Source organism: Colius striatus, chromosome 12 (genome assembly GCF_028858725.1).
Source record: "Colius striatus isolate bColStr4 chromosome 12, bColStr4.1.hap1, whole genome shotgun sequence".
NCBI lineage: Eukaryota > Metazoa > Chordata > Aves > Coliiformes > Coliidae > Colius > Colius striatus.
The window spans coordinates 17938724-17952394 of NC_084770.1; the positions used below are offsets into that span (position 1 = coordinate 17938724).

Consider the following 13671-nt stretch of genomic DNA (forward strand, 5'->3'; position numbering starts at 1 on the left):
TTTTATCTGACATGAAGCAATTTTTGAAAAGCTTATATCTAAATGTTATACATGATTTTGAAACATATTTGAAAGATACCGTCTGTTTCATGCTTTCAATAGCATTGTCATGATTTCAAAATAAATAGAAGAGCAAGACAGCAAAAAGAGCCCCAAGCTCTGTGACAAGAACAATATCAAGTAAATAATTATCAAAATAAGGATCAATCAGCTTGTCAAATTAGATTAACACTGAAAAAAACCCAGATCTCTTTTGAAAGCACTGGAGAAAATGTTATGTTATTCTATTTAGAAACAGAAAAATATCAAAACAAAACAAGATAATACCTTCTAGGCAGTCACAATGGAATTAGACTCCTGAAATAGGCAGGTACTTCCAAGTAGTTCCAAATTAGTTTTCATTATAATATATTCTTATCTCCACATTCAATCTTTCAAATACTCAACTACATAATTCTTCTTTTCATTCACAGGTTTGCTAGGCTACATTTTTGAATTACTGTAGTAAGGGGAACAAACCTATGGGAATAAACTTATTCATAAAGGAAAGGTTGTTTATGATCTGTTGCCTGTTGTGCATGTGCAACGTCTTGCTGAGAGAAAGATGGGTAAGGCAGAAACACTGGGCTTGGCACAGACTGCCTAGTGCTTACTGTGGGGCTGTATCCTTGTGTTATATGTACCTCTTTAGCTGGTAAGATATTGTTGGATGTCATGATTCTGCATAGAAGCAATATTTATTTTCAAACCTAATGTGTCTTCCTAATGTATTCTGACACACAGCAACAAAAAATGTTAAGGTATATGACACAGGCCTCCACTACAGCACCCATAAAGCTCTGGTAGTCATTAAGAAAAGTAGGAAGGGGGGTTTGTCACAGTATTTTTGCTTTGCTCTTTTTTGTTTTACATGAAGGTTGAAGCCCAATACAGCCAGCTGACACAATACACTACAGAAAAATTGAGGTTTTCGGATGGAAAGCACAACAGGCCTCTTCTAAGAGTACTCAGAAGCAGTTCTGTGCCTCAGTAACAATTTTCCAGTATCCCTTTTCCTCATTATATAATTTCAAATTTTGAGCAACGAGGTTCTGTCATAAGGAGAAGCACTTACAGTTCTCACTGATTTCAGTGCAGTTATTTGGGAAATAATGGACTAGTAAGAATAAGGATATTGGGCTTTTTGAACAGCATGCTGAAGTGACTTTATGTTCATTAAAAGAACAAACTAGCAAAAAACCCAAAGTGGTGGAATACCTGGATAGGTGTTTTCTATGTTGTAATCCCAGACAATATCTCCAACCAAAGGGTGACTATACAAATACAAGACTAAATGACAGCAACAGTTCCTATACCCTCCTCCAAAGGGAAAATTGCTCATAAAGAAACCATAACCATTACAATGTCAATTATGGATATGCTTCTATTTTGGCATAAATTTTGGTCTTAAGTTATAGAACTCTGTCTTTTCAATGCAGAGATTATTCAGAATGCCGAATGAAAAATACATATATTTTTTTCCTTTAATCTTTTAACTCAGACCCGTGAAATGATAATTTACTGATTCTATAGGGAAAAGCACTGTCTCTTACAGAGGGGAAAAAAAGGACAATTTAAAGTAGTGCTTAACCTAAAGATTCCTCTGAAACATTCTTCTATCCCCAAGTTCAGTGTGTTAGCTGAGTTTAAAAAATGCTTCTTTCAGTTCTACTAAATTCCTGTTGTTAAAAGATAATCAAGAGCAAGAATTAGCAAGTAATAAAAGGAAGAAATTAATACATAGTTAGCATAAACCAGCTCGCTCCTTTCTCTCTCCTCAAGGAGAGAGAAAGCACAAGGGGAAGCAGCCAATGCTGACCCAAAGGATTCTTTTCTAAATAAACCTTTCATGAGAAAGGACACAGGAAATAGCACTGGCAGTATTAAATCTGTCTATGATGGTCTTTTCTGGATGTTAAATAGACTCCTTTTATAATCCATTTATGTTTCTTTTATCAAATTTAAATGAAAAGCTCATGCTTTTTACCAGATTGATATATATTAAATAAACACTTGAAGTCTCAAATTAGTTGAGTTCAAAACCCAAGCTTGTCTTCATATCTGTCCTTTCTGAAAAACAAAGCATAAAAATATAGCTGCACTTACTCCTATGCTCTCCTTCAAGGATATTACTCTACTTGTACAGTATTCATCACTAGATGAGATTGCTTGCACAAGACTCGCATTTAAAGATAATCTAAAGAAGATATCAATTGTGTTTCCAATGACTTCCTATTCAGCAGTGCACAATATTCCAAGGCAAACAGTTCTCTTTCCATCTTCATCTCAGGAAAGATTCTAACAGACTTTCGTTCTCAGACTTGTTTCAAAGACAAAATTAGGCCAACAACCTCACTTGCTTCATCCTTCTTTAGTTTTTATCGCCATTTTCTCTTTACCAAATGAATTTAACTTCTAAGCAATATCTCACATTTCATTTAGGAGCAAACCTTGCATCTTCATAAAATGCCAAGTCCTTGAGCAGATTAGACCTTAAGACAAAAGTTGTTTCAACTCAGAATAAACAGGAAAATAATCCAAATTCCACTAATATCTGCCTACTGTGGACTTAATAATAGTTCTGCAAGGTGTCTAATATCACAGCATATCTCCCCCATCATTGTTGGTCTGAAAGAATATGTTGTTGTGGCAGCTCTAAACATCTATTTTACTGGTTTCCTTATTATAACATGTCACAGCGCAAATCTGGGTGAAACAGCAGAACTTCCTAGGACTCAAAGAATCATCTGTATTACTACATATATCCACTAAGACTGATACAAGGAACTGAGACCAATGGAAGTGAGAAGATAAAGACATTATTTTGTCCCTGCATCTTCCCAGGTGAAAAAAAAAATATCCTTGTATTACTTGTCTCTGTACAGCCAGACATTTCACACAGCAGTGAAGTGAGATTTAAGTGTCCCACAGGCAATGGACAGTGAAACTGAACCTCTCACTTTATGGGATATTACCAGATAAAGGACGCTGAGAATGTCAACCATAGATACCTGTAAAATCATGTCATACTTAAATGTGACTGTAAAGGGTAATGCTCTGCTGTACAGTGATAAACAAGAGTTTCCAAACAGCAAAAGTAAAAGTTGATATCTAACATGATTATGCAAAAGTTGTACTCTGAGGCTATCTTTGGAGTAGGAAACAAAGAAAGACAGAAAAAAAATGGAAACTGCACATTTTCTTTTTTGATTACTAGTTTGTTTCTACCAGACAGGCATTGGAACAGATACAAAATCTATGAATGACTTCTACATAGAGTTAACATGTGCATTTATTTTAGTAAGAAAAACCTGCAAGTCTGATACAGGGTTATTTTAGTTAGTTTGAAAGTAATTTCAAGTATTCATAACAATCACTGGATTCTACTGTGAGTTTTAGAGGTTTTACTTTAATAGGTCCCACTTTAAAGAAAATTAGCTCTCTGCCCCTTGAGGCTCTGTAAAGACCACAAAGTCCAAAGAACCGCAAAAGCATGAACACAAATGAAATCTTCCTCAGCTCAGTAAGATGTCTGCAGTGGGTTACCTCAGGGATCAGTGTTAAATTACAAGTGGAAAAGCCATTACCATCAATGAAGGTGAATTAATTTTCATCTTTCAGGCAACTAGCTACTTTCAGACACTGCAACTACAAGTGATTTAGGAAACAGACTATATAATTTACAAAAATAAACAGTGCTTTCACATAATAGATACTGTATTACTGGGAAAAAAACATACTGGCATATAATATAGACAAGTGTTGAAATATCAAAGATGAAAGCACTAGTGTAAGACTGAAATGTTAATTAGAGGCACACAGATTATTAACTGCCACACTAATATATGCCTAAGATTTAAGCCACCATATAAATTAGAATATGGCAGGAGGGAGAAAACCATACGAAATACCAGAATTTCCTTGCTTAAACATGTACATCACTAATGAAACTTCCAACTGGATTCTACAGAAATAAATCCAGAAAACAAAATAATTACTGTCCATCAAGAAATTATTCAGCCTGGTGTACACAAATGTAGTAATCCAAATCAAGATCCATTCCCTCCCCCCAACATTAGAGTGTATTCAGATGCCAAACTTAAAACAAAAATTAAATTGTTGGAAGAAAATTACCCAGGTGAGCAAACCAGAACCAATGAGTTTGAAGATTGTGCTAACTCAATTCATAACACAAAGAAACAGATCGATGATGATATAAAATGTCCACATGAAAGAAAACCAGAGTAGCAGACATTGCCAATGCCCACAAAGCCAAAACTGAGTCTTCTTCAGAACCAACTCACTGCTGAGAATGACACTGGCCTTCAGGAAATACTCTTATACCTATGTAAGTTTTCTGAAGTTCCTCTACTGACCTCCATAATATCCCAGAATTGAACTGTTTTCAGGAGTCTTTATTAGCATGCAACATTTCAGTAGGATACACAGAAAAAAATCAACACAACAATCATATTGTCCCAAGAGCTGGCAAGCTTTTATCTTGAACGTGACTACACTGAACAAATAGCAAAGCATATTTTCTTAGAAATACAAGCTACCAGAGAGACACCACACAAATCTACTGATAGCATCAACATATCCTATTCACTGTATTTGAAACAATCAAAACTCCATTCGCTCTCTACTTTGGCATAGAAAAGAAATTCCAAAGGTACTTGAATTACACCAACAAAACATTTCAAAACCACAATGAAGCTCAAAACAAAGAGGCAAAAAGTACAGCTCTTCTTCAATAACATTATCGTAACCTCTTTTCAAAGTATGCAAAAATCATGGTAATCAAAACTTAGTTTCTTCCTTCCAACAAAAAAAAATCCTATTGTCCATGACTTCACACTTACTTTTAAAAATCTAATTTATCTATGAAGTAAAACATCCAACTGTTTCAGAAAAAAAAAAGAGAACTCTTCTGGCTTAGCAGCTCAGCAATGAGAATATCTATTTCATACCACTGAAAGCAAGACATCAGGTTCTTCCAAGTAGTACTTGCAATGTCTTTATGTCTCATGCCTGGAATACAAACCTTTTCTTTGTCAAGGAAATTTTTTTTTAGCTGTTGTTACTCATTTGCTTGAGTATTGTTGTTTGTTTTGTTTTGTTTAATACATTCTGGTGTACCACAGGAATTGTATTGCAGATAGCAGGGATTAACAGAAAGCTGAAAGCTTCTTACCAAGTACCCCAAGGCGATAGTTGACTGTGATGACTATCACATTCCCATAACTTGCTAGAACACTGCCATCATATAAATTTCCAGTGCCTTCCATGTAGGACCCTCCATGAATATACACCATCACAGGCTTAGGTCCCCCACTGTCCCGAATGTCTGGAAAAAATATTAAGACACATTTTATCTCAAGAAAGTACGAAAAAAAGAGACATGCAATATTTTAATTATTTTCTTTTAGTGAGGTTATTTTTTCTTGAAGTGTTTCTCAAGCAACATCTTTCACATAAGGAACTGGGCAGGTGGGTATAAGTTTCCTTGTGGTTTCCTTGTAGTTTAAATTCATATTTTTTAAACACTCCTTGACCTCAGAAAAGCAGAAAGGAATGGAAAATGGTAACATGGTTGCTCAAATGCAATGGGACACTGCTTTCATTCTGCTCCTACTGAATTTGACATAATATGCCTACCAACATCATTGTAAACTCATTTATGCAAAATCTGAACACTTCTGAAAGCTCAGTTCATCTTTCTGTTCACTCAGGATGATTCATCATATCAAATAAACAAGATTTCTGCTCATACAGAAATTGCTGATTACTTCCAGTACAGTGAGATCAATAATTTATACAAAAGGTGGGTAAGTAGTTGTCTTTTGATAGGTCTGAAGTCCAAGTTCTCAGAAGGTTTTTAGAAGCTGTTTGACACTTGGACTTCAAATACATACTAGTTGCAGGCTGAAGTTCAAGGTGTGTGGGTACTTCTTATTTTACTAAATTGTGAAAAAGACTGTATACTTGAAAATAAAGCTGCTTGGAGCATTGCATATAAATCCCAAACATTCAAACAAATTGTAAGGGTCTCAAAAGTGACACAACACAGGTAACAATTTTAAATCTTAGAAGCTCTGCCATTCTCTCAGACAACATAATTAGATATTGACATATTGGTTCAAATTTCTTTATAATGAAGACATTGATTTGGTTAGCCCTCCCTTCAAACAGTCCTGTTTGCAAATTCATGTATCTACTCAAAATGAAATTTTGAACATCTGAATGCCATGGCTGCTTGTGAAAAAGTTAATCATAACTGTCAATTCCAAGTAAGTCAGGGGTGGGATAAAATATGTTTTTAGAAGTTTTTCTGTTGGACAGGAATTAAATCAGCTAAAGTATAATTTTAAACTTTTACTTATGGGTTAAATTGTATTTTGATCTCATTTACTAGGTGCTTGAGAGTTTTTCCACTGCCCAAAGTCACAATATTCCATAACAGTTCCTAAAAATTCAAGACCGACAATAGCCAGAGAGCACATGAAAGCTTCCCAAGGAAGAATCGTACTGCATATTCTGATTTGAAGAGATTTTTTTTTTTTTGTGACTATGACAGTATTCAAGTGACTTCCATGATTACACACTTCAGTGTTAGAAGAAGTCTCAGATGTATTGTTTACTCCTTCGCTTTGGAGGAATTTTAGTTAAGAAGCTCTCTGTAGAATTGTTTGAATCGTTTCTGAAGCACTGTAAAGACTACTAGGTGAGGGCAGCTTCACTAAAATCCTGCTTTTGAATTTGCTGAAAAAGATCAGCACAGATACATCTGTTCAGAGAAAGTCAGTTACTATTATTATTTTTATATTGATTCTAATTTGACAAAAATGCCAGAACAGTCAAGATCAGAAATTGGATCTTCAATATTGCAAGTACTAGAACAATCATTTATTCAAGACCAAAAAGATGAAAGGGTGTGCATGAAATAGCCTGAATTGCTTTCCTCACTCAAGCACAGAGTAAGGGCTTTCCAACATGCAATTTTCAGAATGTAAAGCTAAGGAGATTATTTATCTTCATATGTCCATAGGATAGAATTATGAGCTCCTGAGGTTTAAAGTCTACACTAAGAAAAAAACCTTTTCAAATTCATATACTGTTTTCAGTGGAAAGCTATGCTTCTTTTTTTTGATACAAATATGGAAGTAATAATAAATTATTAATCTGAAATCACTGTGTGACTGTTCCCAACAGAAATTGTACACAGTTAATTGTATGCTTGGTGGTAGCACAGGGGGAGACTGTCTCAGAATTCTTCTTTAATTAAAATTACATAGAATTACACAGCGCCAACTGTGAACAGTAATGAAATGTTGGTAGTACTGCCCTGTTTATATAGAAAATAATATTGGAATATTTAGAAAAGAATGGGTGTTCTTTCTCTGAGAAAGGAGGCATATATTCCTGAGTAAAACCTGACATATAAAGAAGTGCTTCTCTGAGTAAATTCTGTCTATACTTTTGTTATGTCCTACTACTGACATTATTGTAAGAATTACAGAAAGACAGGCTAATTTTCAGCTCTGCCTGTGTCTATATCAGAGCAGGTGACATGCAGTATGAATTTTCCTCATTCTGCTTTTCAAGTCATTGGTCTTCAGAGAAGTCCCTTCTACAAAAGAAAAATGGTGCTTCTGTATGTCTCAAGCACTACTCTTGTTACAGAGACGTCAGTGAGGCTATGCAGTATTCAGCTGAGGCTAGTAGGACCTTCGGCTATGGATTATATAGAAGCTATAGAGCTCTTATGTGAAGAAGGGAGATCACTGCATTTTGGTCTTCATCTCAGTTTCATATCAGTTGAAGTCCACAGGTAGGAATATTTGAAAGGTTCAAATATTCAGCTGGGAAATTACTGTTTAAGTACTGTTATTATTAAGTAGTGGATGTTATTAAATAATAAGATCAAAGGAAAAAAGCAGAAAATGAGACCATAATTAAGAACTGATTCCTACTTGAAAGTAAGTAAATGTTCACCCATGAAAACTATCATCTTTTAACATTAAAATAGAGGAAGTGTTAAGATAATACTTTCTGAGGAGAAATATTGTACTGGTACAAAAGTGACAGAAAGATGCACTTTTCCAAGTGCTTATTGGAGTAAAGTGGCCAACTCAACAAAGAAAATAACTGAGATTCTGGCACTCAGATACTTCTCAAAAATCTCATCAGAAACTGAGACATCTTTCTCTTTTTTCCCTGCAGGCTGATATCAGTCCTTTGTGTGCATGTGCAGGAGTGGACTCAGTAAACTGCAGTGAACATTTGCTCACACAGATTAATAGTTGTTCATGGATGCAGATTAACAGTTATATGTGGAAGTATCTTATTGTGAACCCAAAGAATTGGGGTGCAAATGTGGCATTTCTGATCAGTGTAGATTTATGTACTAATTTTAGTCGTGTACTGTACATTTTGTTGCATTAAGTGTTGCTGTGATTGAAAATATTAATGTATCTGCTTTTTAAAGACATATGCAGGGACAGTGCTGTTTAAAATCCTCAAATTCAATTCTGTTCTTTTTTACCACAGAAGATAAGTTTTGCATGCTGGGATTTGTTTGGCTTTAAACTGCTAGTTCATAAGACATCTAAGTACATCTTACTGTATAGCACATAATTATTTTATTTACATGATATATACATGAACTTTCTTATTACTATTTCAATCTTCTGTATCTTTCTAAAGGCTGTAGCATCTACTTTTTATGCCTGATCTTAAGTACATTACAGGCAATTTAGAAATCAGGCTGTCTTTTATTCTATGTTTGTTACATCACACAATAGGGAACCAGGTCTGACTGTGAACACCAGTCACAATTGTCATATATAACAAAACACAGTTATAGCTTCAGTCATTTGAAGCTGATGTGAATTGGCCACGTGTCTCCACAAGTATAATTTGCAGGGAACAACCAAAATGGGAAAGGAAGAAAGCCTACCAGGAGACAGCTTAGCACAAAAATATAATTAGTTAGCACAGATGTCACTAGCAGTGTTTTTGTAAATGCTTTTTTTAAAAAATGTGACATATTGATGTAGAGTATTAAGTAAATCTTGTGTTTCAATCAGTGAAAGAAAAGATAAACTTTTAGATTGGTTACAGTAAAACCTGTGTTCTTTCTATAGAATATTATATGGATATGTATGTAACCCTTCCATTAGCTTTCGTCCTAAAATATATAGGTAGACTGTGGTACCAATCAGTGCAACTCTTGATCATTTAAAAGCCTTTTAACAGTATGTGACCTTTCAAATGTAGCAGATGTCTCATGAACGTACTGCTGGTATAATAAGCCAGTGCACTTAGTGTTTATACGTAAACATCCATTAATGCCATGTTTTTCACATGCAATATAAAACTAGATGTCCTGAGTATAAAAGTAACTACTGAACTTCATTTAGGAGCAGCAGTGAGGTTCTAGACAACATTTAATATTTCAAATACAGTCTGTACCTATCAAGTTTCAGACAAATAGAATTATTTCCTTCATTTGTTTAGTTTTGTATGTCTAACCAATAGATCATCTTGTGCACTCTCGCACACTTAACTACCTTTACTTGAAAGTGTTTTGAGATGCTGATGGGAGACTATATGAATGTATGTTCTAACATTAAAGAAGATCTATGCTTTTACAGGTAAGCACCTGGAGCAAATTGTCATTAGAATAGGACCTCAATAGCCAGGTAGGTAGTAATTTTAAATTATTAAAAGATGATGGTGAGAAATGGAAAAGCTGACAGACTCTTCCTGTGCAAGCAATGCTTGGCAGTGCTAAAAGTATAACAGAGCCCCAAAGAGGTGCTTAAATTAAAGGTCTGTCAGAATTTTTATTATGCACATTGTCAAGTACTAATAATATCACTGCAAAAATTCAACATAATCTGAACTGAGATTCTCAGTCTAAAGGGAAAATATAATCAGTAAAATTCCATATGCAAGTGACATTGGAATCTGTACTTGGGAGTTGGAAACACAAAACTAACATGAATGGGTGACAGGATGATCAGGAATCATGAATACATCTATGTGTACCAGTCAACAAGTTTATGCAAAGTGGCAAGTTCTGTGCTACTCCAGCCTGCTGGCACTCATTAGAGGCTATAATTAAGGCTGAAGCATGTGGTTGCTTTGCGAGGTAGACAAATGTGTTCTGCTGTTTACTGATCTCTGAAGTCCATAAATGTACAACTAGTGCCAGACGGAAAGATTGTTTCTCTTCCTGTTCTTACCATGACAGTTGAAAGCAGATAAAATGCTAAACTTGGCAACTTAGTCTATTTTAATACTAATGGAGTGAGAGGGGTTTTTTGGAGAAGATCCTCAATTCTGAAATGTGTTATTTTTCATCAATGATACTGCAGTCTGTTAAGCATGAGAAAGGATTTACAGATGCATTCTGCATCATTAGCAATTTAAAATCTGAGTAGATTTTTCTTGGTTTTGATTTAAAACATGCTCTGGACCAAGGACTTGTTCAGTCAATGAAGTCCAATAGCCTATATAAGACTAAATGATCAGAATCATCAGTTACAGCTTCTGAACAAACAGCAACATCTGTTCCTAATCTGTCTCCTTTTTCATAGGAGAGATTGGAATCGAGAGGGAAAGAGTAAAAACATTTAGCAATTGCAGTGCAAATCCCGCTTCTGAGGCATGTACTCTCAGTTCCATGCTTTACTATGGACATGATGTCTGCAATCCTCAAACTTAGCATCTGTATCCCTCACTTCTAAAAATGGAATAACAAGGTTCCTCTGTCACTGAGGGATGCTGTGAGACTGAATACATTAAAAACTGAGAGATGCTCAAATACCATTAGGGACTAAATAGGGATCTGAGATTGACAGATTGATGTGCTAGGTAAATTGTCTGTGACAATGGTGGATGAGAAGAATTTGTTTGTGAGCAATCCTTCATGGACATCTCATGCAGCATTAACTACCTAGAAGTTTAATTCTGATACATGAGTACATAGGCTGATTAGTGATTTGTGTTGCTGTATTTTAAGTCACACTAAGGATTTTAACATAAAGGAACTCAGCCACTGGTTCACGCTATATCCACCAATATGAACACATAAGATATTAAGAAAATACTATACTTTTTAAAACTAAATCTTGTTTCTAGACAGGGGAAGGTACAGTTTATTCATTTGCTGAGCAACTTAAAGCTAAATATTACATCTACACTAGATATTGCTTACATGTCAACGAAGAGGCAACCCCACCACTGCTAGAAAATGGGTAAACTTCAATGTTCATTGGTTGTGGGTTGCCACTCTTGGGTTTGGTTGCTACTCAAGTAGTTCAATACTTATGAAAAATGAGTAAGCAATTTCAAGTGTAGACATTAAAGTGTTAAAAAAGAAATAAGACTGCATCCAGACTGGGGAAAAACAATTTCTGACTGTTTCCACACATTCCATACTCATAGAATTTGAAAACACCTTCATTTTTTAAACAGCAAATTTGCAGATCATTAGCTGGTAATGTGCACTACTGCCTTTGGGTCTTTCGAAAACAAAAATGAAAAATGATCTAATTAAGCCTACTGGTTGCAGCACATACGAGAGATACAAGTTTTATTACTAATTCCAGTGCTGGTGCTGGCAAGGTTTGGACCTGTGGTAGTGACATGTAGCAGCAGATGGGAATAAGATTATTGAGTACTTTTTTAAAATGAAGTCTTCTAAACAAACTGTGATGGTTGAGTGACACAACACAGAATACTTTCTGGGTATTTGGTCCAAGAAGCTGCTATGAAAAAAAAAATACTTTCTTCAAAAAAGGTGCCATACAAGGAATGGACATGAGAGCTTTGAATTTCTTAACACATCCAGAGCATTTTAGTAATCACTGGGTGTTTCTGTAGCATGGATTCTAGGGTTATATGACCCAGTAGGGTTATACGACCCAGATGTTTCACACTACCGTACTGCAAAAGGTGAAGAGAATGAAGGACAGCTTAGCAGAAATCTAGACAGGTAAGGTGGCTTTTTGCTCTGCCTCTCTCTCCTGCTACTCATATCCAAATACAAATGACTTGAACTCTTCTGCTCTGCAGACACAACAAGTATGAGTTCCAATGGAAAAGGTTCACGAAATGCAGGTTATCTCATACTGCTCCTCCACTGAGGGACAAGGCAACACACAGCCTCAGCAGACAGGGTTTCTACCAACCCATCAGATGTCCCAGCAGCCTTCACTGTCTACTGATCATAAAAGTTTAAATTTGCCCTGTCTCTCTGTGGCTCTCGGAAGCAGTAAAAGTCTAATTACTGTCTGCATTCTTCTATCGGCACAGAAAGGAGAACAAAACTGTCACTTGCATGCCAGAGAAAATTAATCCCTGTTCTATAAATTACCAAGATTTATTAGTGTTATAAATGTGTTTCTTCCCCTCTATTTTGTCTGCCATGTTCTTACAGTCCTTTCTCTCCCTCTCCTACAATTGTCCATGTGGGAGACGGGTTTTCTCTGACATGGATACTTGCTCTTGGAGAGTGAGATCCCTACTCTCATCTGATTCTACTTACTAAACTGCTTTCTGATAGCAATCACTCTCTGCTGAATTTCAGCAAACTGAATAGTCTCTTTTAAGTCTAAAGCAGAGAAGGATTCAACAAATGTTAAGCTATTAGCATGTGTCTTGGCAATTATATAGCAATTTAGGAGGACCATTAAGGTCCACTGGATGAATAACCCAGGTTTCAAATAGTTTCTTAGAACGTATTGTTAGGACAGAGTAACTTTTACAATGGCTAATTCAATATCAAAGGTCTTGGAGAACACACAAGAATCTCCCTTGCAATATTTTGTCATGAACTAATGTAGAATGACTTGGCCTTATAGAGCTAAGTGGATCTGAATTATCATACTTAGCTCTGAATAATGTGAGAGCTTTCAAAGGAGGTTTGTCAATTAGGATCTTCTTTCAAATCTTGGGTCAACTGATGAGCTCTCATTCATATGCTTAACTTTTGTATTCAGTAGAGGATCATAAATCAGACGTGTATAAATTTAGTGTTTTATTTGTAAAATCTCTATTTAGGTATTGGGTAAGAAGTTAAAGGCATATATTTACCCTCCTTATCTTTTGTGGTAAAACTGGACATTTCTGTTTGAGTAAAACAGTTAATGTTCTGTGTGATGAAAGATTTCCTAATTAAGGGACCTGAAGTTAAGTTTCATCTGTGAATCTGGGAAAAAAAAAATACCCCAGATATTAAGAGAACCAAGCAGCGACAATATCAGTCTTATGGTAATTTGTTTGACTCACTGACCACAAAATATACAAAGTGTGTGTTTAAGATTCAGAATTTTGAAGCACATCAACTTGAAGGAATGAGACTGCTCAGAAGAAAGAGCTCCTTGTTACCATTTTCATAGCCCTGAAAACAAATATCAAATCTGGATAGCTTATGATTAACAGAAATAATTCATAAACAGAATAACATGCTTGATATCTCAAACTTTTGACTTTACTTGATAATAGGGGTTTCTCAGAGGAAGCAAAAGCAGATAAGCATCTTTATATGCTATATAGAAAACAGAAGGGATCAGATTCTTTTAGATGACATCAGATTAGTTCCACTGAATTCACTGGTGCCTC

General features: G+C 35.4%; 1 protein-coding gene across 7 annotated transcripts in view; it reads right to left on the reverse strand.

Annotated features, from left to right (window-relative positions):
* The window catches only part of NLGN1 (neuroligin 1), a 303851-nt gene that overhangs the window by 190369 nt on the left and 99811 nt on the right, over window positions 1–13671 (reverse strand). For all 7 annotated transcript variants that reach the window (XM_062005567.1, XM_062005565.1, XM_062005563.1 and 4 more), the window contains one exon: window positions 5234–5386. In XM_062005567.1, the coding sequence (XP_061861551.1) occupies window positions 5234–5386 (153 nt within the window). The remainder of the gene's footprint in view (window positions 1–5233; window positions 5387–13671) is intronic.